Genomic DNA, 26,131 nt, shown 5'->3' with positions numbered 1-26,131 from the left:
TTATATAGGCTACAGGTGTTATGTAAGAAAACAGCTATTATTTTTTTTACTAATCCAAAATGCCAACCTGGAAAGATCATATGCAGTAAGTCACCTACCACTCATTATCTATAAACAATCATGACCCGTCTCTATTTTCAGGGTTCATTTATAAGAAACTTACTCTTTGTTTTGTTTCAAAAAGTAGTCATCAAACACAATTACACCATTTCCTTTTCACGACCAAACTGCAGTTCAATTAATCAATCATGTTCCCGTACAGGATATAACACTAAAATATACCATATAAAACAGGGTATATAGACTTCGCCGGAAATTAAGCATTGCAGTAACCAGCATCCTGCATTCTGTATCCAGCACTTTGTCAATCCACAGACAGAATGAATGCAAACTGTAACATCAGTCATATTTCCTGTTCATCTGCCTCTACGATGAGATTAGCTGTAAGTTCTGCTAGGGTCTGCAGAGAACTTACCTGAAAAAGTCATTTTTGCAATATAGCTTTCCCTCCCTGGAAAAACACTTCTCTGTCAGGTTACACTTGCATTCACAACATTGGACACACTTGACGTGCCAAGCTCTGTCCAACACATTTAACAAAAATCGGTCCAAAATGGGCCTCTCACAGCCTGCACAGTGCACCATCATGGCCCGAACAGAACCCAGCTAGATCCACCCTTTTCGGATTCCTGTCGTCCTGTGAGCACCTCGAGATTTCTGAGTGCTCCTTAAGCCCTTTCCGTAGCTTCCTCCAATATTGTACAACTAATCGTTACTGTATCCTCAGATCACCAGAAGACTAAGGATTACTGCAGAGTGGAATGTAAAACTGAAATATTCCGTTCCTTCAAGTTACTCACACCTTTGGTTTAAAAAAAACTTGTTTCCTGGGGAAAAGGACTTGCTGCTGGAGGTGAAAATAAAGTGAGGCGCCTCAGCTATGGTGCCGGATGGATGCTACTTTTCTTCACTTTCGTGCTGCCCCCATCATCATCTTTGTGTACCGAGTTGGTAATTCGCGCATCCTTATTCAGATTTGGTGACGTATCATGCCATGTGGCAAAACCATCGACCAATGATAAAGCGGTCGTCATGACAGCGTCTTAATTTATAGCATATCTAAATTGGCTACAGCATTGTGCTTGGCACAGAGGAAAAAACAACCCATCACCATTGTTGAGTAGTAGGTTTACCTGGTGCTGGTTTTAAGTAAGTATTCTCTTTTTTCCTAACCTAGATCTTTGTCTTTGAGGACTTCTCCGTGTTCTTAGGGTGAGTTATATTTTCTCTTGGATGGGCTCACCTGCTTACTTACTGTTCCCTTCAGATTTAATGTCAGCAGGAAAGCCCATTAAAGAGATAATAGCGTTTTGCATAAACATAAAGAGTCAATTCATTTTCTCTGTAAAGGACTACACCTGATTGAGAACAACCAACTGCGGGTCGTTGTGCATGGCCAGAGGGAAGGCCTCTCAGTAAGACAATTTTTTTCCTTAGGAAAGTTATCGGTTCTGAGCTGAATCAATACATAGCGAAAGACAATCGACTCTTTATTGAGCTGTATGTGCTTTGTTATTCACTCCATTAGCTGAAGCACAGATTCAGGAGTAAGAGGGTTTAGCAACACTCTTTAAAAATTGACAAAATACCTTAAATCGTTTGGGGGTTGAGATTCCGAATAAGATATAATAAAGTATTTTGCCAGAAATTACTCTGTAATAAATTTACATTTGTTAAAATTTTCTTGCAGGCATTTACGAATGTGCCCAGATACGTGTTTAGGTGGATGCTTTGAGAGTTTTAATATCTGCAGTGTGTCATGTCTGAATTTCAGTCTACCGCTTAGAAGAGATATAAGTCACACACGTCCTTTTCAACCTGGAAAATACATGCAAACAAATACATTAAACCACAGAGGTATGCCTAGCCATTAATACAGCTAATGCAGTGATATTGCTGGTCGAAACAACGCCAAATTTTCAGACTGATTCATATACCGATCCCAACGTTGCTTTTTATGCTTTCTTAAAAGTGATTTAAACTCTTGAGTTAGCCAGAACGATTTTACAGAACAGAACCCTATCAATGGATCTAGTTATCTATCCATCTGCATCTCTTTACGCAGTCAACACCTGAACGTAAATCAGACTACCTTTCTCCAAATTCACGAATACGCCAGTGACACTGGCCCAGTGTGTGTGTGTGTGTGTGTGTGTGTGTGTGGGGGGGGGGGGGTAAATATAATGAAAGCATCATAATACCTTAAGTGTAATTACTCACAGCCCTAAGTTTAAACATCGGAAATATACGCATGCGTGGACATTGGTGATAACTATACCAAAATACATAACGTCGTTCTGTAGCTATGGGAAGTGAATAAATCTTAAATATCTCTCCTTAAAGCATTTTTATTTTATTTCTTATTAACACCATGTCATGCTCCACAATGGGCACATTAGTGCTTCACACAAAAAAATCAGCAGTAGAACAAAACTTAAAGGTTTGTTACCTACACTTTAATGCTTTCAGCTGGGCGGGGCGTCAGAATACAAAGGGTGGTGAACCATTTTTGACTTGTTCCTTAAGGAGAAAAGGAAAAGAAAAAAATGTGGTGAATGTGCCTCTAAATTAGCAACACCGACTCATTCTGGAAAGATGCTACTGAATTTTAAGCTCATACAAGCAGTTCATACTTATATTTCCAAAGCTCAACAGTTTATGAAACTGATTTTTTTTTGTCATTTCAGTGTTGTTTGATTATTTTTATTTTCAGATAGAATCAAGTAAGATAACAATAATACGTTGTAAAAAAGAAAACAACAAATAAATAACCTTAAAAAATAAATTCTTCTTTCTTTTTAAAATTAAAATCTTTCCTTTTTCCTCGGGGTCCCGAAAGATTGCTTAATTGCCATAAGTAAGTCGGTGGAAATTAAACATCCTTGGAGATGGAAATTCGGATATTTTGTAGTCATTCGAAAACAACCGCTAGTATGGGTCTAGGAAAGATAATATTCGGATGATTATTTAATCTGTTGGTTTTATTGAGGATTTGACATATGCATCACCCCAAACTGTGCCATTATCTGCAACTGTGTCTCTGTGTGTGCGTGTGTTTATATATATGTGTGTGTGTGTGTGTGTGTGTGTGTGTGTGTAAATAAACGGACATAAACACACAAACACACGACGCATATTTACAAATACATTTTCTCTCCATATTATTGTGTAAACATCATCTAAAGTAGTCTTGAATAATGCTGCCTAAAAGTATAACCACTCGGTGCACACAGCATCCTTCTCAAGCACACATATGCACGCACTTACAGGTAAACATGCTTCAGCAAGGCAGTAAAGACACGCACATTTATGTCGAGTATGTGTTCACATGCTGTACGTATGCGTGTGATTTTTTTGCGTTAATTTTATATCTCTAAAATCAGTTTTTCAAAAGGATATCGGCATCACATCTACAAAGGGAATGCAGCATGGCTTTTAATGTTTATAGACTTCAACACATTTAAGACTATTTTAATTGCAGTCATGAGTGATTCACAACCGGGTTAATTAAACGGGTAATCCTTTCTAAAAGGCATAACTGTAATGATTTCTAAAGTAAGTAAAACAACAGTGAAAACATATGATTGTTTGTAACACTTGTGGACTTTGATAACATTTCTTGGTGTGCAAAATAAGTTACCTGTCTCTTAGAAAAGGACCAGATGAGTCAAGAGTAAAATTTAACAATAATAATTTGGCTTATGTAACGAATTAAAGTTTAATCACCATCAAACTGCATGCATGTAATTTTACCTTTTTTATGGATATCACTTGACCACATTGGTTTGTGAAACACTTTTCAAACTTGCTATGGGGGTCTTTCTTCGGCATCAAACTAACTTGAGATAATATAATTCATTATCTGAAAGGGTCTTCCTAAGTGAAGCTGCAATGTTTTAAATACATTTTCTTTTGACGGGGAAATGACATTTTACTGAAGCAGTTGATGTCAAACCCCAAGAGCATCACGACAAAGACAAAAAAATAAGTTAGACACTGAAAACATGCTGGGACATATTTACTCTCGTAGAGGTCTAATGCGGTCTCCTATTGAATGAGACAAAATATCTTCGTACACTTTGTAGAAAATGTTACATGAATAGTATGGAGTCATACTAGCTGCATGTGTCCCAGAGGGTCTGCTGACAGGATGTTATCAGAAAATAACACATAATCGTTTTTCAGCGCTACTAGCATCTGCAACTACCCGATAAGAATAATTTATTTCGGCTATCTTTTCTTTCACCTCCTTTGTTGTCATGCAGATGAAGGGATGGTTCCCATGCCGCAAGTAGTCCTCATGTTCTGGCTATTCTAGTTTTGTGCTTCACCATTTAAAAATACGACACACATATTCAGAGCCTGGGAGCAAAGAGAATTTATACTGCAATATGCCCTACGCTAAAGGCATCATAAGACAAGAGCAATGCCCCCTTTAATAGGCTGAATATATTTAAGGATATCAAAAGGAACTTGGAATGGTTAAGTTCCACTTTTCTTTCCTCCAGATAGTAGCAGCAGCACGGAAATCATATTTCCTTTAAGAAGGCAGAATACTCAGGTGGAAAGAAATTAATAGATAACCCCATGACGTCACTCCGCACCACAGAGGGAACAGTGGCTGTGTGTACCAGTAACATAAATAAATAAATTCACTTAATCTTCTAGGTGCGTGGATACCGTTAAGCTGTGCTTTGCACTGTTGCAGGCAAACACATAACAGCGGTTGTTTTAATTTTAAGAGGGTTTAGTATTATTATTGTAAATGGGCACAGAAACTCTTTCACAACTTGATGAGTTGACAACTTAAATAGAAAACGAGAAAGGGATTAAGATACATTTCCAAAGGCAGAAAAAAGACAAGTGAACGCTTCTGAAATGAGACAAACTTGTTTTGGAATGAGTCTTTCCTGTAACCTGTAGGTATTTATAAGGGTAGAAAGTATGCAATGATGCTCTGTGGTATGTTATATGATCCTAGGTAATCTACGCTCTGCCTGTGATAACAATACCAGAGTTATGTATTTGTTGAGGAACCAGCTTAAATTAAATGCGTTTGAGCAATCTACTGATACTTCTTATTGCATGGGATTATTCAAGTTGCACTTAAACTAACGTGGTTTTGCATACCAAGCAAGATATCAACCCAAGAAATATGCAAAATTTATCACCATAGTACAATTTATCGTCCAGACTTAAAAAATGTCCCCTGTCTGGGTGAATAGTTGCTATTCTGTTAAAAATGGCAGGCCGCGCTCTCTGCAGCGACTAATACCATCCAGAAAAGGGAACGTGCGTCTTGGAGATCATTTTAACATTAAACAAACCCAGCATGGATCTTATAGCTGAGCTCGGCTCTTTCTGAGTGACTGCCTTACAAATTGTAAATTTAAATAGTTCACAGCATTCATTACCTCCCCCTTTGATTTCAGCCAGCCGTGAAAAATTGTACTGGGTGCACCACTGTGAAACTGCTTGGCTGAAAGAACGAGGGTTTAATAACCAGCTTTCATTCTAGTACAAAAGTGTAATTATTTTGTTTTGGGTGTAAATATAACCTATAGTACAAAACATGGTTTCAGCGGGGGCTGAATGCATTACGCTACATTTAAGGCAAACATTTATGATAAATCCGGTCTTGAATTGTACTTAGCTGTAAACCTTAATTTTCGGGTCTTTAGAAATCCATGTTCAATACAAATTCTTTAGAAAAAAAAAATAATGTATTTTCAAATTAGACTCAATACACGTAACTGTAAGTGTTAAAATGAAGAAGCTGATTTCATAAATGTACAGTATTTACAGTGTTTGCCATTGTTTTCGTATTTCAGCATTACCTTCTGTTTTTCCTTTTTAGATGCAGAATCAAATAATACATACACAGGTGTAGGTGAATCTTTGCGAGTGTGCAAGTGATGAAAACAGCACACTGAAAACATGATAACTTCATGGTCGAGTTTAATTCCCCAGTTAGGCAATTATTACTTCAGATGATTCTGTCCTAGACTACTTCTCCTGTTTTAGGAATACGTAAAATTAATGAAGTACATCAAAATGAATTAATTGTCTCGTTAAGAGTAACCAGAAAGGAATGTAGCGACAGACTTAAAGTGTTACCATTCACGTGTTTTTTTAGGATATTATTTTCCGTTCTTAAAGATAGTTTCAATACAATGCAAGTACTTCTTTTCAGACCTACTACAATGAAATATATATGATTTTTGTTGCGTGTGTGAGCTTCTGTGGTCGTCATTACGTATGTGTGTTTAGCTAAAAAATAATATCCATGTTATGTACATGTATGTGTGTGTTGTAGGGTCAAGTGGCAAGCATATGTCTTTATCTGCAGTAGTGCAAAGAAAATAATAAGGATAGTTATAACGCATTTTGTCATAAAAATCGTTTTGGACCATTTCTCCAACTTTTAAAATAATGTTGCAAAAGGTTCAAATCAGGCAATTTTATTTTGTGCCATGCAAAACAAAACAAGTGTGAAAGAAACTGACATTTTTTATTTGTGGTTGTTAGGAAAGAATGTGTCGTTCAAAATGTTAAGACAATTTTTATCTTATGTGGCTTAAGTGTGTGCGCGCGCGCATGTGTCTGTCTATATATACATATATATATATATATATATATATATATATATATATGTGTGTGTGTGTGTGTGTGTGTGTGTGTGTGTGTGTGTGTGTGTGTGAGTGCATAGAATTTCAGGCAAGGCAACGGCTTTATGCTTGCACATATATTTTAAATATGTACGTCAAAATCAGGGTAATGCATTTTTATGTCAGGACGACAGAACTGAGTTAACGTTTTGGGGAAGGAGAACAGATTTTGGTAGTGACTCCAACGAATACGTATAATTGAAAAATGTGATCTATAGCATTTTATTTATGTAGGACTAACCCTAGGATTTGTAAAGGTGGGCGTATTTCAGTGCAGTCAAGGAACAGTCACCATTGAGACGATGTATTTATTTAATGCAAATGTATGGGTATTAACTCACCCCCCTCTCTCTCTCTCTCACACACACACACACACACACACACACACTTAAATATAAACACGTGCTTTATCATATGAGCGTTGAGGCCGTTTTATCAAAATAAGGAATACAAACTCCAGAATGACTCGAGTTTTTCACCCCAGGTTTCGTAATGCGTTTTCTTCGTTTAATAAGTTACAGTTGGATTAGAATATAGTCTGTTTCTGTTTTAAATTAGAGGATTTGTTTAATGAGACTGCGTAGGGCCGTACCCATTTTGAATCAGTCTGCACCCGTTTATCTTCTTACTTGACTGACGTTTTCCAAAATGACCTTGAAATCAATATGCCCCAGTCACACTAATGTGATAGTAAACAATTCAATGTGCCTACAATTCAGAGAACACACCACGTACTATGGCAACTTTTTAATTATTTTGGAAATAACACACATGATGAACTAGTACTCAGCCTTGTCTGAGAATGCACAAGTCTGCATCACAGGCTTTATAGGCGGAACAGAGATGTATGGTTAGTTACAGCTAATGACTCTGTGTTGATATAGCATTTCTGCCCTCATTTGCCTTTGTTTACAGGGTGATAAAGTGGAATCTGCTCCAAAAAGGCGCCTGCAAGATTTTTTTTATCTCATCTGAGCTTTGCATCGTGGAAATTAAGTGCTGAAACATCAACCCCCAATATACAAGAACTGCTGGGCTTCGGAGTAGGGTCTTTGTCGGGCGAAAAGTTCTTCCGGGAAATGGTGCTGATTTGTATCTTTCAAATGAATAGCAGTAGCACCTTCATGCCATGTACTATTCACATGCTTGAAATATTTATTTCCAATGGGTCTGAAAGCAGCGGCGCTTCATAACGGTATGAGAGATAATGAATTGATCTTAAAAATCGATTTAAGTGATATGAAGATAATGGTAATTCTGGCGCACTGCTTATACCTAAAACATATAAGGTTCTCATTTACACACGCACGCACGCACGCCCATGCAAAGGCATACACGTTTGTTTGTCTGCTTCACTGTCCTTCCAGACTCACAAATGTGTATTGTGTATAGACCACAAGAGTATTTTTTGTTAATTTTATACTGTTCGTGAAATCATCTTTAAGGGTAACGGACTGCAAAACTCATTTTAGTGCAGACGAGCTGAATTACTCTTTGACGTGCCTCAGTAAAACACAAACTAAAACACAAGCACGCAGATGCTTATTTTTTATACGTTTTAGTTTATTGGAGTTAGGCTCATAATGAAACAGACGCACAAGTGTGTTTTTGTGTGTGTGTACGGACGCACGCGCGCTTCTCGCTCATTTAAATTTTGTGTTATCACTGGAATGTCAGGAGTATTTCACAATTTGTCTAATTTCTGCTAATTTCCGGCTTTATGGTTTGAGCAAAGGAGGTGATGTTTCATTGTACGGCTGAATACAAATAATATTAATGCACGTGTTACCTCAAGTGAGCACACAACTTTCGCTTCTTCTCAATAGTGAGTGATGTGGCCTTTCACTTCTTTAGTAGTAGTTAAAGTGAGGCGCTGTCCTAGGTGCTGATTTTAAACTGTGTCTTTGTGCCTGTATTTTAGTGGATCTGTTGGATTCTTCCTCTCACTGTTAAAAAGTCTTAATTTTTTAAAATCATTTGCGTACCCAAAGTCGTTCCTTCTTTCGGTGGTCAAGTGATGATAATCATATGAGTAGCTATTAAATGGCTAGTCACAACCAACGGTTTTGTTGTTTAAAACTGAAGTGAGTGTAAAATGTCTTAAAATCTATGTACAAGCTGCGAAGGGCGTCAGGCAACAGGATTTTGTCGATAGCTCCGTAAGATTAGCAGCACGTTTAAGGGACAATTTTATTACGACGCAAAAACATTTTAGATACCAGGTGACTGAATTATTAAAACATATCAATTTTTATAACCCCATGCAGAATTCGGTAGTGGTGCGCATACAAAGCTCAAGGTGTTAGTCCAATTATCCCAGGCATTCACAAGCTACAAAATATTCCCAGTTATAATTTTTCCACAACTTAGCTTATGCTTGCAGATATTTACTATTTATCTTTCACTCTAACGTATCTGTCTATTTATCTAATATGTTGGTTCATCGTGATTATCAGTCGGTTTTTCTAACCGTCTAGCTATATATATCGGCCTGCCTGTGTTTGTCCGCCTGCCTCTATTTCTTTCTGAATTTGTTTACTTATTCATGTAGACCTGCTTTGTTAAACAAGATAGTTGTTACTGGAGAAACTCCTTTTCAGAAGAATCTGGGGATAACAAATACACCGTTTTTTTTATTTTATGTTAAACTACCCATGAAACGGAAATATTTTCTGAAATAACCATAGAAATTAAGGAACATAAGAGAGAGAAAGAAAGAGATTAAGTTTCTTGGTGAGTTATGTTCAAGTACTCCTTGTCAATAACGTACTGTTTATAATCATCAGGCTGATTATTTATATACAATTATACTGAAAGAGGAAGTGGCTTTAGCTATCTATGAAAAGCTTCCCAAAGGAGGAGGACAATCACATGATCAAAGTGCCTCATCATCTAACACAAACCCAACATAACCGGAGCTACAACCTGTCCAATTAGAAAAAAATGAAAACACCACTTTACTCTTTCTTTTCGTTTTTTTTGTGACATCGAATGTTTACCTTCATTTTCAGTTGCTAAATTTTTACTAAAGCTATTCTGTACTACAGGCGGTACATCTCGAGTATTTGCTTTCTTCAAAATGAAGATAGGTTATATTACGGGGCATCTTATAAACAATAACGCAGTCTGTATGCAGTGCTGTTTCCTTGGAATGAATAACTAATTTTAACTAAAACTGTCAGAGCAAAAGCAAAACGTTTCCGCTATAATCTGTCAATGAATAAGTGGTTTGACTTATTACGCTATAAATATATTAGTTAAGGAAGTGGAGGTCAGAAGCAAAATATTACTGGAAATTCCTAACGAATTTCAGAAGTCACACAACATACCAAGCCGCTCTTGCTCGGTGTTGAAACAGAATATTCAGGTAGTTCCCCAGTTTCTCTTTGCTGAACGAATCTACACAGATAGTTAAACTGCAACCTGAACGGTAAATAGTATTAGGTAAAATATGGAAAATACACATAAACATACGCATACTCATACAAGTCGTTAACATGTGGTTTGTATGTACACAGATGCCTTTGTATTACGGTGCGGCATTCTGATATATTCATCCACTGCAGTAAACACAGCTTTGTATCATTCTACAGCTTTGGTCTAAGATCTGAGTGAGTGTGCGTATTTCTAAACGGATAATAATAATAATAATAATAACATTTATATTCTTCTATTATCCAGTGTTATTCACTTATGTGATCAGTCGAGCCCAGTGGAAGTCATTCAACACCATGTCTTCTTTGTTATATTTTTATATAAGTGAAGGCATATAAACAGCCTGATATTAAATATCTGTTTGGTAGGTTCTTGTTAAAAAGACAATCGAAGAAAAAGCCAGTTCCCTTTCTAGTGGTCAGATTATTTGGTTATTTAACATATAATATATACAGTACTGAATAAAAAGAATTCAGCTCAGTGTACAGTAATGATACAATTAAAAATTAAAATGTAGAAAAATATATGCCGTAAACAATTACAAACACTAACAATTAAACCCTGCAAAGAAGACTGATGTGCAGAGATCAAGACAATGCAATCATTGACAGGTACAAAAAAAAAAAAAAGTTGAAGAGAAAGAAGTCTATGCCAGAAAGTAGTTTAGTGCCGGCTCCATTTAGTGAAAGAGCAAGTCTAGTGTTTACAGCAAGTGATTCATAGAGTATGGTATAGAGAAAAGACTGCAATTTTATTTTCTTTTCAAACGAAATGACGTTTAGGCTACGATGCACATCTTCATCAGGACACTATGTAGGAAATAAAATCTGGGTAAAGCCCTATTAGTTTCTTTAAGATTATAATTATGGGGTTAAAAAACGAAGGTTTTTATTTGCGTTTAAACAATCGAATTGGATTTTTTAACAATATAACAAATCATACTTCAAACCTCTTAGTCCAATAAATCTGGGCAAAGCCTGACATAAGGGGGTACAAAGGCCCAAAAATAGGGACAGATTTTAAATATTGCTCTTATAAACTTTGAAACTTGTTAGAATAAGAAGGTTTGCAGGAAATGTATTTTTTAAAGGATATGAAGTCTAAAACTCAAATGTAAGGCCTTATTTACTAATTTAATTCCTCAGATCATCCCAAATGATTTGCCAGAAAATCAGAAATGTTATGAGGAACAGATTAAACCTTTTGGGCAAAAATCTGGACGTTCTGCGAAAATCTGGACAGTTAAGACAGTTGAGATCTGTGCAAGAAATGCAAAATGAATCTCTCCGCATATTGGACAAACTTAGAATCCGTTTGGGAAGCGATTGATTTGACACTCAGAAGGGGAGACAACGATTTCAAAAAAAAAAAAAAAAAAAAAAAAAAAACGAACTTATTTGGTCAGTGCTGTATGTTTTTCTTTCTTCTTCAAGCGTTGTTTTTGATTTGACAGAAAATATATTTACAGACGTCTGAACTGCGCTTAAAATATATTCTAATTATTTTCTCTTTAAATAGTAATCTGTTGGGTTCAAAAAGGTTCCCTCCCCTCGTCTTCAAGTCGTGGCAGACACACCTCTCAAATGTCCATATTTTCGCAGAATGCTCAGATTTATTTGCCTCATATTTGTGGCCTAGTCTTACAAAATGTGTGTGCGTTTCTAATAAATTATCGAGAATTGAAATCACTAAATGATGGCAGACATTTGTATTTCAAATTCATATAATTCAGAAAATGCATACTAATGCAAAACTATCATTGTAACACATTTCTGAGCTTGTAAGAACAGCATTTAAAATCTGTCCCAACCCTTTGTCCCACCATCATTTTTGTCTTTGTCCAGAATTCTTGCGATAAGAAGCTGAGAGGTATGATTACCTAAAGAGAAGCGCTTGGCAAATGCTATTATAGGCTGGTAGTTATATAGAAAAATTCAAAATAGTCTCAGTGAACAATATACCAAAATAGGTGGTGCAAGAAAGCAGTTCTAGCAGTCCAGACTAAACACTACAGTTAAACAACGTTTTTTAGAAAGGAGAACGAAAGAAATAAGGAGGCTTGCAAATGACTCAGGATTATTAGGGATAAGAAGAAGGTGTGTCATTCTGTGTCAGAGGCACTGCAGTATTTTAAGACATTGCTATGTTTTGCCAACCCATCCAATTGCCTTGCAGAAAGAACCAAGTGTTCTTAGACCTCAAATAATACCCTCCCCCTCCACATCAGCAGAAGCCTGATGATTTCTTAAGGCTTGTTGATGTTGGACATCTCTACATCTAACTTACGTTTCTGAAAATAACAAGATAAAATAATTATATTATACAGAGATTCAATCCCTATTTTCAGTTCTGGAATCCAGGCTCTGTTGTGTTGCAAGAGAATTTTCACGTATTTAGTGCCTATACTGTTGAATAGTTGAATAAAGATCTTTATGAATTTGATTATCTTTTCAAGTCCATTAAGGAGATTTATAATTCTTAACTGTCTTGGGATTTGTTGTTGCATGATACAATAAAAAAGTTTGTACCATATTAAATGTTTATATTTGATGCTGTTTTGTAAAATTTATAGTTGGCATTTGGCTCAGGCATACAAAAAGGATTTAAAGGGATCCTGAAGATAGTGTCAATGCTTTTGCTGGCTTAGAGGGACTGGTTATAATATTTGCCTATGTCTTGCCTCCTCTGACATATTTGCAACTGAAGCATTACTACCTTGATAAGTAATAAGTTAAGTGAGAAAGTTTTCCAAGGCTTCTCTCAAGATTTCAGACAACTCCGGCTCCATAATTCTTACTTTAGCAAACAATACCCTCAAAACATGCACCCATTAATGAAATCAACAACCTTCTGACGATACTACACTTCCATACTTAAGATGAACTAACTACATGAAGTAGAACACTGCATATGTAAGGACATGATTGCCTTCATTGAAACGAATAAGTACTTTTGTCCATCCTTGGACTTCATCAGATTAACTTTTACTGCAACATTTTCACTTTATATAGGTAAACTCATTCTCATCAACTGTTTAAGATACCAATCAGTAAAAAGAAAAAAAAAATACATCACACATGTACTAACCAGTTCCTGAGATAAAATTCATTAAAAAAAACCCCAAAAAACAAACAATAAAGCAATTCAGATTTGTTTGTCAGTCACAAATGCAGTAGGAATTGGATTTTATTTCTTTCCATAATCACATCTAAATCTCCTTCTAATTTAGTTATATTCCTGCATACTTACCCTAACCCAACCCTTATGCCTAACTCCAGCTCTATGTATTGGGGCACTAAACACCCTTTCCCTAGCAGTGCAGTTAGATAATATGTTAAGAAAGGAGGACTTGAAAGAAATAAGGAGTCAGAATAACAGTTCAGGATTGCTAGGTATAAGAAGAAGGTGTATCATTCTGTGCCACAGCACTGCAACATTTTTAGCAATTGATATGTTTTGCCAGCTCATCCATTCACCTTACAGAAAGTGTCAAGTGCTGTTAGGCCTCATACATGACCTCCTCTCTGCATCAACATGAGTAGTCATGATTTAGTTATTATTTTTCAAGACACAGGGTGAGAACACTTATCTATTTTGGTTATTTATTTGGTGTAATAGGATGGCAGAGTGCTTGTGGCACTTTATGGAAGCCTTAGTAAACTGATGAACTTGGTAGTGAAACCACACACACAAACACACACACACACACACACACACACACACACACACACACACACACACACACACACACACACACACACACACACACACACACACACACAACCTCAGTGCTAAAACTTTCATGACAAATGAGATTTCAGCATTACTGATCACTCTCACTTAGGTTTAGTTCTTTAGTAACATAAATAGTTGAAAGCCAAGCAGAAGGTTCATAGGTAAGTTTTATCCAATGAGTTACATAGGGGTTTATGCCTAATTCTGTGAGTTTGTTTACAATGCCTATGTTGGGTATTTTATCAAATTCAACAAAAAACAAAAACAAAAAAACAATGTCAGGAGTAGTCAGTGAGTCAAAACTAAGAATAAAATACAAAACAAAAAACACACAAAATACACAGAATGCAAAACTTAAAAAAATAGCACTTTTGTCTCTCTCATATACTGAGACTTCTTTAAAATTGACTAACACAATGCCCAGCAAACATTTAAAACCTTCAACAACAATTATATGACTCACTTTATAACAATAAAAAACATCCTAAGTCATTATTCCTGCACCCTCATTAAAATGCATTATCAAAACAATTTTAATGATAAAATTAATATGATAAAAACAAAAAAATATTGATTTTATAGTTTAGCTGAGTGCAATTTTAATAAGCTAGCTAAAGAAACATGCTAATTTAATTTTGGTTGTCTGGTAGCATTCAATTTCAGTAGCTAGGTTAAATCTTTCTATTCCAACCTGTTCTCCCATATTCCACTCTTAGAGTTCTTCTCAAGCTTTTCCAATATAAAAAAATGCAAATCTTTCAAAAACAACACATATTATAGAATGTTTATATTTAGCATTATTTTAATTTCTCTTTTTAATATCATTGCAGTGTTCAGATATTTTACTTTTAAGCTGATTTTCAGTCTTCCCTACATAAAAATCCATCACATGTTAAAGAGGATGCCAGGTGCACTACTCCACTTGTTTCACAATTGTAATACTCATGACATTATCAAAACCATATACTGTAACATTAGTGCCATCCAAAGTGAATTTGCAAAATTTACATCTGCATTTAAACATTACATTTTTTTAATTAAATGAGGGGATTAATACTCTTTTTCCCTTTCCCCAAGATTTGTTAAACATTTATCACTTTTCTAAACACAAACATTGGTTCATCAACTAATCTAAGTTTTAAGTTCCCCCCAAAAGCCATCTGCCAATGTCTTTTTATTGTTTTTCTGACCTTAAATAGCCCAGTGTAAGGTAAAATCACAATTCTATATTTGCTATTATTATTAGTTTGATGTTCATCTTTCCACAGTGGACACTTGCACAAAATAGGTCTATCAACAGTATGTCACAATCACAAATGTCCTTTATAAACTGGTCTAACACTTTTTGGGGTAGCCTCTATCTAAATACAGGCAAAGGAGTTTGTTAGCCTCAATTCCAAAGTTAAATTCTTTCAAAATAATTCTGGAAAGAAGTATTAACTGCCCTTTAACTATATTCCTTTTCTGGAAAGACAAGTGACAACTCTTAAAATGTAAATGAGAATTTGAAAATCTCTCGTTTCTATAAATATTAGTCATAAAACATGTATTGTATATAGCCTTAGTAATTATTATGTCCAAAAATTAATAGATTTATCATTACTGGAATATGTAAACTTTACAAATGATGTATTATCTGGTATATAACTTATAAATTTAACAATCTCCTTTAACCCCCTTCCACAAAAGGAAAACCTCATCCAAAATGTATTACAAAAGTAAATATTATCAGTAAATTTAGAGTTAAAATCCATCCTGTCTTACCAGACTGACAAAACGATGTTTGCATAACTTGAGGCATATACTGCCCCCATAGCAACACTGGTCAATTGATGTAGATATTCATTCTCAAAATGAAAATAATTGTATTTTAAGACAATGTTTATGAAACTGATTAAATTATTAGCCTCTACATTTGAAAAAAAGAAACATTTCATTGACATCAGCACATAGTTGTAAATAAATTAATCACATCCACAATAAAAAAAAAACTTTCATCATATACAATTTCAGATAAATTCTTTAAACAATGCCACAACTCTTTTAAGATATATCCTCTTTTATAAAATACATGTTTTAACTTCTTGTCTGTGTATATGGTGAATATTATAGTCTTAGAATCCACTGCTACCACACTTAGTCTCAAAGGGGAGGGAGGTCAAAAATGTTCTTGTGAAGTTTGGGAATTCCAGAAACGGTAGGAATATAAGGATGAGTAACCCTTAAAAATTCATTGACATCTTTTGCAATAGAGTCCTGTTGTAAATTTTGTAAATATGTTTTGGATGGCCTAAATGTTACAGTATATGGCTGTGATAAATCCATAGGATGCCATGTTATTTATTTCATTCTATTTATCCTTTGTTGAACAGGATAGTACCACTAGGCTAGTAGTACATCTTGTTTATCATATGATGGAGTTTTACATAGGGAAGACTGAAAGGCAGCTTAAAAGTAGAATATCTGAACACTGTAATAATATTAAAAGAGGCAATTAAATAATGCTTAATATAACCATTCTATAATGTGTGTTGGTTTTAAAGGATTTTTATTTTTTATACTGGAGAAGGTTGAGAGGAACCTAGAGGTGCAATATAGGAGAGCATTTTGGAATACAAAGAGTTAACCTGGCATCAAAAGTTGAATGCTACAAGATGATAAGGATTAAATGATCATGTTTCTTTAGCTAGTGTATTAAAATTTGACTCAGCCAAATTATAAAATCAAACAAGTTTTTTTATTTCATCATGTTACTTTTATTAAAAAAACTTTGATGATGGGTTTTAATGAGGATTGAAGCGTAATGATTTAGGATGATTTTTATTGGTATAAAGTGAGTTATGTGATTATTGTTGAAAGTTTTAAATGTTTGGGGGCATTTCGTTAGTGAATTCTGAAGAAAACTCAGTGTATGAGAGACAAAAGCACTTCATTTTATTAAAAAATTTGTGTTCTGCTTATTTTACATGCTTTTTTTTGTATTGTAGTAAATGCCTTAGCTAGGTTAAAGTAGTCAGTATGCATCATTTTGCCCTCATCCATTGTCTTGGTGACCTTCTCAAAGAAGTCTACCAGGTTCAGTTGGCATGACCTGCCTTTGACAAAAATAAACTGCAATGGGTCCAGTATATGAAGGTCTCTGTTGTGATCTTTTTTATTAATTTCCATGATAATTGTTTCTATGGCATTCAGACTAATGGGTCTGTAGTTTCAGAGATCCATTGATGGTTCACCCTTGTGCAGAGGGATGACCATTGCAGTCCTCCATTCACTTGATACAAAGCCTGTGTGGAGGCTGTTGTTAAGTAGTGACTCCAGTGGTCCTGATTTGTCATATTGTAGGCTATTTAGGAGGCATCAGAGGATATTATGGGGTCCCACCAATGCTGTATTCAAAGTGCATCTAAGATCTGCTGTCTACTGATAGATGGAGGGGATATGTTAGACAGTATTTTCTAGAGTGTGGCTGGAGGTGTGGGGGAGAGGCAAATTTTGAGTTAAATTTATCAGCCAGAAGATTTGCTACATCTCTGTGGAGGTAGCTCCATTTACCAGGAGTTTATCATACTGTTGTGTGCTGCATTTGAAGTTGCAGACATACCTAAGGAAGGGCTTATGGTTGTCCTTGACCTGGGACACTATCTTAACCTTAAAGTTTGCTTTGTTGGACTTAACTAGTCCTGTTAGTTATCTATTCAATTTGATGAGAGAAGTTTTATCTTTTTTGGTGTTACATTTCTTACTTTTAGTTATAATGTTTTTCTTTTGTTGTACATCCTGTTTAATTGTGGATTCTACCAGGGTGATTGTTTTTTTTAGTTGGTTTTGGGCTTAGTTCTGGTAAGCACAGCAGCCCATATGCAATCATTGACATGGTCATACAGAACTTCTGTGAACAATTCTGCATAGGCTGCTGTGTTATCTGAGTTTGGAGGGGCTTGAAAATTTGACAGGTTATTACTTAATAAAAGGCAGTTTGCCTTGGATTTGCTTGTAACTGTTACAGGGTTTGTTGCAGTTACAGAATTGATCCTTATTGTGAAGAAGACTGCTTTACAGTCTGACCTTACCTGAGAGGGCACAGCAATGATGGGGGGTGCAGCATTCTCCCATATTTGTGAGTACCAGGTCAGATATGTTTGCACCTCCAATAGGCATTTGTACTAACTGGTCCAGGGTGTTTGTGCTTACAAAGTCTAGGAATCTCTGTGTCTGTAAATCTGGGGATTCCCAGTTTATAGAGGTGTGCTTGTTATTGATGTAGATCAAGACACTCCCCTCTTTAGTTCTTATCTCTGCAGTTGCTAATCTAAATGTGTGGAGGGCACTAAATCTTTGCACTGCAGTGGTAGACTCTGGGACTTTATACCATGCCACAGTAACCGCACAGATGTTCACATTCTCCAAAGTGAGGACAGCTCAGAGGAAGTAGAGCTTCTTGTTTGTACTCCTGGCACTGAGCAGTACCACCTTTAGATTTGTTGGGTAGATTTTGCTATGTTGGAAGATTTGTCAATTTAACATTGCCTAAAAAGGATGTATGGGGAAATGTTTTAGCCAGTATATGAAAGCCTAGAGGGGCAGGTGTAAACCATCCTTGGCAATGCAATTTGGCTTGTTAACCCCATGTCCTCCCATGCTGACAAATATTGTATTCCCCAAGAATAACATCACAAACTAAGCCAGGTATTAAAGCCAATCACCTTCTAGTCATATTGTGGCATCATCTTTGGTGAAGACAGAATGCTGCTTAATGCTAGGTCCATACCAGCTGTGCCACATCATCTATAATGTCTCTCTTCATAGAATCTAGGAAGGTGCATTTCAGGTCATTTACACCTACATGGAGTATGACCAAATCAAACTGGTACCTCTGGTGCAATGACTTGAGTGAATACATAAGTTGGCAGATCCTGGCCCCTGATAGGCAACTGACTGTATCAGTTTGTCAGATAACTTATAGGTTCATAGGTTCATAGGTAGGTACTAGGCTATCAGCCCTGGGGCCTATACAAGCCCAGCCAAAAAGGTACCCTGGCTTTTGCCACCCAAGAAAATTATTTTCCTGTGCCACTGTCGAGCAGAGCCACAGAGGTGATCCCCGGGGTGAATTTCCTATTTCCCATCCAATCATCAAGATTTTTCTTGAAGAGTGCTAATGAGGAGCTTTGTTTGATGTAGATAGGTAGTTTATTCCAGAGTATGGGAAGTCTCCGGGACAGGAATCTATCCCTCCGGCATGTTTTGCTTATTGTGGTGACAAGGTTTAGGTCTCTAGGGCGTGTAGCTCAGAGGGATTGGGATTTCTTTAAGTAGAGCATGTCCAACAGCTCTGGGACTGACATAGCTTTGTATGTTAGGCAGAGATCACCTCTGAGTAGGCGATATGCGATGGAGTAAAGCTGGAGTTTTTTGAGACAGTCAGCGTAGGGCATCTGTTAGAGGCCGGTAATCCTCTTTGTGAGGTATTTCTGCGGCCTTTCCAGTTGTTGGAGATGTCTTGTGAGGTACATACCAAAAGGGGCATTGTACTCTATAATGGGTCGAATGAGTGATGAGTAGAGGGGAACAATGACCTCTTTTTTTCCGGATGAGAAACCTTTTGTGATGAGGTGTGCCATGTAGAAGGATTTCCTAACTACTGTGGCAATGTGATTATCAAAGGAGAGACTACTGTCCACCTGTGTCCCAAGGTCTCTTATCACACTTTCGGTGGTAAATATAGTACCGCCTATGTTGTAGTTCATGGGTACAGAGTTTTTACCAAAGGGGATGACAATGCACTTTTTGGCATTGAGCTTGAGGCCATGGCTTTGACACCAGGCATCTGTCTCAGTGAGGCCCTTTTGTAGGATGTCCACAACGTTAGGAGTTTCGATTATGGCTCTTAGTTTGCAGTCATCTGCGAACTTTGTTAGCCAAAGACCTTCTGTGTTAGCCTGTACTTCAGTGAAGTAGATACCAAACAGGAGAGGACCCAGGACTGAACCCTGTGGTACTTCACTTGTCACTGGTCTGAAGTTGGATTTGGAGTCTGCTACTTTCACAGTGTGGGTTCTGTCAGTGAGCCACTTGGCAACCCATCTTGTGACATAGGGATTTATACCTAGTTTAGTGAGTTTATCTATAATTCCAGAGTGGGGGATGGTGACAAAAGCCTTGGCAAGATCTAGATAGGCTGTGTGAACCACCTTACCCTTGTCTATGGCTTTGGTGACTGCTTCAAAGAAGGCTATCAAGTTTAGGAGATATGATCTGCCTTTTACAAACCCAAACTGGGTGGGATCCAGAGTTTGGAGATTACCAATGTCTTTGTTTATAAGTTCCATGATGATAAGTTCCATGGCCTTGCAGACCAGGCTTGTCAGGCTAATGGGGCGGTAGTTCCCGGGGTCCGTGGTGGCTACCCCCTTGTGGAGTGGGATAACTGTTGCTGTGTGCCATTCAGCAGGTACAAAGCCTGAGGTGAGGCTATGATTGAACATGGTACTTAGGTGGGGTGCCAATTCATTCTGTAGTTCATGTAGAACGCAACCTGGGATGTTGTCTGGTTCCATGGATGCTGTGTTCTTGGCTTTGAAGAGTGTGGTTTTTACCTGTGCAGCTGTGATTACAGGAACTTTGCATTCTTCTGGTATAGAGATGGGCTCTTTAGGGGGTGAGAGGGGGGTAAAGTTAGCACTGAACCTATCTGCCAAGATGTTGGCAATATCAGTTGGTTCTGTATATTTAGTACCATTGTGCTGTAACTCAGAGCAGGTCTGAGTGTTGCCATTCAGATTCTTGACATAGCTATAGAATGCTTTGTGGTTGTCTTTAGAATCAGTGGCAATTTTGTTTTCCTAACTAGCTTTGGAGGATTTTATCAGGGATCACAGCTTCTTACTGAGGCTGACCACAGAAGAGCATCAGGGTTGATGCCTAAATCCAGCAGATGGTGGAATAACATGTTATGATCTACTGTGAAACGTCTTGGTAAGGCCAATGAGTATGGCACCCGCAAGTGGACTTTTGGCTATTTTTAGTAGGATTTCATCTGTCAGAGTCCACAAGGCAGTTTAGGTGTTCCATCGAGAGAAAAATCCACATTGTCTGAGAGAAGATTATAGTTCTGAATGTATTGAGTGGTTTCAATGTGAATGATTTTCTCTAAAACTTAACCAAGGGTGGGGAAGATGGAGATTAATTTTGCTCCATTCGCCTTGATTATGAAAATTTGTCACATCCTATATCATTTTAAATTACTCTTTTTAATAGCTTACAATATTCTTTTTAAAGACATGTTAAAGGTATGATTTTAGATCATTTGATTAACTTGATTTTCCACCTTCATTCACTTAGAATCAGTCAGAACCACTCTCAGATTGCACGCCTTGCATGAACACTGTACTTATTTTTCAGAATCTCTTCCCACACACCAACAATCTGTTTCTGTTTGTCATGCGATTCTTGACAGCCCCATCACATATGTAGGAGACCCACATTTTCTTCTCTGCATTTCCATCAGTTCCCATTTCCCTTCCCTCCCTCTTCAAATAATCTGTCTAGTCTCAAATACCAGATGTGTAAAACTTTCATCTGTTGTCATATAACTTGACACTTCTTATATAATAGTTCTAACACTTTGTCCCTGTCAATTCTCTTCATTGTTTTCTCCTCTTTTGTCAACTTACTTCCCAGTTGTTGTTTTACCATCTTTCTTCTTTGCTCTGGAAGGTCTCTATTTATCACTCTTCCTCTTCCTTTCTGTACATATCTCTGGTTACCCCATGGTGCCATTCTTTTATTTACTATTATTTTTCTACACATCGTTCTTTGTATATGGGACATAACGTATCATGCTTATACCACTTGTGTAGGTATATTGTATCACCTCACTATTTGCTAAACTATACAAACTTCACTCCTTTTTATCTGAATTTCTCTCTTCCTTAACTAATTGTTCCCATTAATTACTCCTGCTTCCCATATAGTTACCTCCTTTACTTCAAAGGTCACTATAACTTGTCTGTATGGTCAGCTTCGTATGTAACTTCCCATTCCCCATGCCATCCTTCCTAATGATAATAGTGCCCTTTTCTTCCTATTTAAGCATTGTTTCCATAGTTATTCTCCTTTACAATTTAATATCTCCTGTTGAATTTTTCCTGCTGTTCTGTTTTCCCTCAGACTCACCCATTGTGCTAAGCTGTGTATTAATACAATGGATGGTAGATGGACTAATCCCCATCTTCTTGATGGTCAGTGCTCAGTCTTCATCTAACTGTTCTCATCTCCAAGGTACCCTACACATATTCATGTATCATATTCTGTATCTCTACCATTCCAGGGCGATTCCATGGGAGTAGCAAATTCCCTAGCAAGTTTAATTTTATCACTGTTAATTATTTTAGTTACATTTACCCTCCCCGTCACATTATTCACTCTATTATTTCTTGTTCCCAACATCTGTAGTATCTTTTCCCTGAGTATTCTCTATATTCTTACATGCTTCCTCTTGCTCTGTACTTCCTACCTTTAGTCCTAAATATATTGGTAATTTGCTTTCCAGAATACCTCATAGGATCTTTTAGGATCTGTAGCATAATGGCCACTGTACACAGTCAACATTCAAAACATTGACCAGAAAACATTGGATGTCTGAAACAGTGAAAACCGTAAAAAAAAAATAAATAAATAAATAAATAAATAAATAAATAAAACAGAATTTGCAGGGGCAAGCCTCCCCAATCCCCTTCATGTGGGAGGGCATGTGCACTCCAACCCCTGCTAATTATATACACTGACAATGAGATTGGACTACAGTGGGGAAAGTGCAAAACCCCACTTCCTGTTGCATAGCAGTCATGGGTCAAACAACTACTTCCACAGTGTGATGCTCCAGACATTCAATGTTGTCTGGTTGATGTTTTGAGAGTCGACTATTTTTGTAGTCAACATTCTAAAGTAGACCCAATCTTTTATTTCTCTCTTTTCTATCCATACCATTTGGGCTTTTTGAGTATTATGTACTAATCCTGAAACTGTTGCAAATTTGAGAAAGGTTTTAACACTTTAGACAACAGCATCTCTATATTCTCAGTCATCAAAATACAGTCATCTGTGACTATTCTGAAAACAGACACACCATCTATCTGCTATTGCAGCAATTCTGACTCGGCTCGGACTCTAATAGCTAGTTCACCCACTACTAGCAGGAAAAGTCCTTGTGAGAGAGGCCGCTCCTGATTGTTGTCCTGATGATTCTTCTAGTTTTCAAAGTTCCTCCAGTTACCTGGATATTAAACACTGTGCTTGAATACCACACTTGTATCCAGTTTATATGGTTTGGCCCAGTAAGGCGGACATTAAACACTATTTGAATACTACACTTGTATCCAGTTTATATAGCTGGGGCCAGTAAGCTGGACATTAAACACTGTATTTGAATACTACACTTGTATCCAGTTTATATAGTTGGGCCCAGTAAGGCGGACATTAAACACTGCATTTGAATACTACACTTGTATCCAGTTTATATAGCTTGGGCTAAATATTTTATTTTTAAGTACCTCAAACAAAAAGTCCCACTCTGCAGAATCAGATGTTTTCACAATATCAAAATCATTATACCTGCCTCATCTTCTTCTCAATAGGTCTAGAAATAATTTATTGCACTCCACCAATTATCTGTTTCCTGGCAGTAATTTACAAAATAACATTGTCCATCTTGAATCACATATGGGATATTTTTTCCAGTCTGCCACCTACATCTTTTTGATTAAAAAATTAAATTGAAATTAAAAAACAAACAAACAAACAGAAAAAAGGATATAGACTGGTATTCCATCTGGTCACTTGGGCTCTCCTTCCCTTTACGTATTACCCTTGTCAATGAATGGATGGCATTATCCATTTTTCTAGTTCAGTTTTGTTATAAAATATTAGTAGGCAATATAGTATTGCTTCTTCTCCCATTTATATAACCCAGTTGGGAATTAATCCAGCCCTGGTGATTTCCCTTCTTTTACATTTTATGGCTTCTTGAAATTCATATCTAGATAATGATAGCATTTTTATTCTTTCTTTCTGATTTGGGTATTGGTTTTAGGTAAAAGTTTTGTTAGCATCATGATGCAAGTTTTGGTATTTTCTGTTTCTTTTGTTTTTTCACATCCTTTTTTGCCTGTTTGTCAGAGCTTTTCTTAGGCACTAACCATTCTGCAAGCTATTTCCAATCAGTTCAAGCAGATGACTTTGGATTAGTTTATCTCTTTTTTGTTTATTTTGAAGTACTTTGCTTGGTGTTCTCTTGTTCCTAAATAGCTGTCTATTACTTTGCTTGGTGTTCTCTTGTTCTTAAATGTCTGTCTGTTAATTTATTTGGTGTTCTCTTTTTCCTAAATGGCTGTCTGTTTTGTGCCTAACTTGGTAGCATTATATTTAGGATGGGTAGGTCTTGGATGGATCCTCTTTTGATTGTCCCAGCTGTAGATATTATGGCAGGCATATTGCTACAGATGATTCATTTCCTTTTTAGGCCTTCCATCAGTGTTACTTAATTCATTTTTGCAGCACACATACTTTTGGTTCAACAGTTTAACAGTCCTTTTGTTTTCTTTTATGACCTAATTGTGTCTGTTTGATACTTTCTTTGCTCTGAGGTAGCATCTTAACCTCGCATAAATATTCATATCTCATTTAAATAGTAAATCCTGTTTAGTTTGCTGTTTGTTGATAACTACAAATGTATTGCTTTCTGCATTTAACAATGTATTTGATTTTCATCCTTTTATTTCACATTTTTATTTTTGTGAATTCAGCTACCACTGTATATTGTAGTTTTGAGTTATGTATAATTTCACCTGAATTCAACTACCACTGCATATTTTAGTTTTTCTCTCTCTCTTTCCCATTTACACACCATGGGGGACATCTGGCAACAAGCACCTGTCAATGCCGATTGTTTCTGTTGCAGTTACAAGTTTTACGGGCTCAGGTTGCTAGCCCAAGGCCCAACCCTTGGGTGCACCCCCTACACACACATTCACGTACACACACTCATACCTAGGGCCAGTTTACTGTGTCCAGTCCACCTACTGTATGTCTTTGGAATGTGGGGGGAAACCGGAGCACCCGGAGGAAACCCACATGAATGCAGGTAGGACATGCAGACTCCACATAGAAGGCACCCCAGCCAAGAATTGAACCAGATAACCTGTTGCTGTGAGATGCTACACCACTGCGCCACCCATATTTTAGTTTTGAGCTATGTATAATTTCATCTACATTAATAATTTTATGGTATATTATACCGTGTGTTCTAGTCTGCTGGTCTGTGAAAACCTATATGCTAAATGAAAACTCAACCCTCAATATGGGTGTCATTCACTCTGTTGAATCTTTGTTCAACAGAATGAACTGCTTGGGAAATACATTGAAAGTTCTTATCACTGAAGGTTTTGCAGTTCTTGAATGAAGGAAGATCATTGGTATGAGGGTAAAGTAAGTATGGGTTTGGGATTTTAATGCTGAAGCTTTTAGATATAACTAAAGCTTTGGCATTAGTTGGTAGGAGTCTGTGTGTGATTGTTTGTGTGTTAGGATTAAAGTAAGGGCACGGTAGGGGATAGATTTAGTGTTGTACCTCATTGCTGATGGATGTGCCATATATCTGTCTGTCTTATATAGTGGTAATGTTACAGAAAGAACTTTTTAAAAGTAAGATGTAGGGTGGGGGTTAGGGGTAGGGTCCTTACTGATGCCTGCTAACTCTATCACTGATCTTGCCCCTATTTCTACTTCTGTACCTTAACTTTGAAATACTCTTTCTGGAACACTACTACTATCCAGAAAAATATGTCTGAATATGTGGTGAGTTTTGTTGATCAGATAACAAAAGGAAACTGTATATTTCTTTCTGCAATCATTTTTTTGGTGTTGTGATAATTTCCGTAAGTTGATTTTCAAAATACTGTCATCAATCACCTCTGTCCCAATGTTTTTGCATTTTGATAAATCAACATATACTCATACTTTTGTCACAAAATCACAATAAATGTTCCTAATTACATTTTAATTTTATCATGGGAGCAGTCATTCTAATGCAATTTTATTTTTCTGTCTCTTCTACTGTGTACTGCTGGGAGTTGGCACAGAGGGTTAAGTCTTTAAGCTATACTTCCTGGGGTACAGGGTTTTATTTCCTCACCCCTCATTTGCTTACTGTGAGACCTTGAGAAAGTTACTTAACC

General features: G+C 36.7%; 1 protein-coding gene and 1 long non-coding RNA gene across 2 annotated transcripts in view; one reads left to right on the top strand and one right to left on the bottom strand.

The window, feature by feature from the left end:
• The window catches only part of LHX5 (LIM homeobox 5), a 123,705-nt gene extending 122,720 nt beyond the window's left edge, over positions 1-985 (bottom strand). Inside the window, exon 1 of the mRNA XM_044068265.1 lies at positions 476-985. Coding sequence (XP_043924200.1) covers positions 476-648 — 173 coding nt within the window. The 5' untranslated portion in view covers positions 649-985. The remainder of the gene's footprint in view (positions 1-475) is intronic.
• Positions 986-1,148: 163 nt separating this feature from the next.
• LOC122799300 overlaps positions 1,149-26,131 on the top strand; it is a 163,876-nt gene continuing 138,893 nt past the window's right edge. The window contains exon 1 of the long non-coding RNA XR_006364451.1: positions 1,149-1,209. This is a non-coding gene — a long non-coding RNA (uncharacterized LOC122799300). The remainder of the gene's footprint in view (positions 1,210-26,131) is intronic.

Source organism: Protopterus annectens, chromosome 4.part0, assembly GCF_019279795.1.
Source record: "Protopterus annectens isolate FY-2018-M chromosome 4.part0, PAN1.0, whole genome shotgun sequence".
NCBI classification, from domain to species: domain Eukaryota; kingdom Metazoa; phylum Chordata; order Ceratodontiformes; family Protopteridae; genus Protopterus; species Protopterus annectens.
This window is presented reverse-complemented; position numbering and strand designations above follow the sequence as displayed.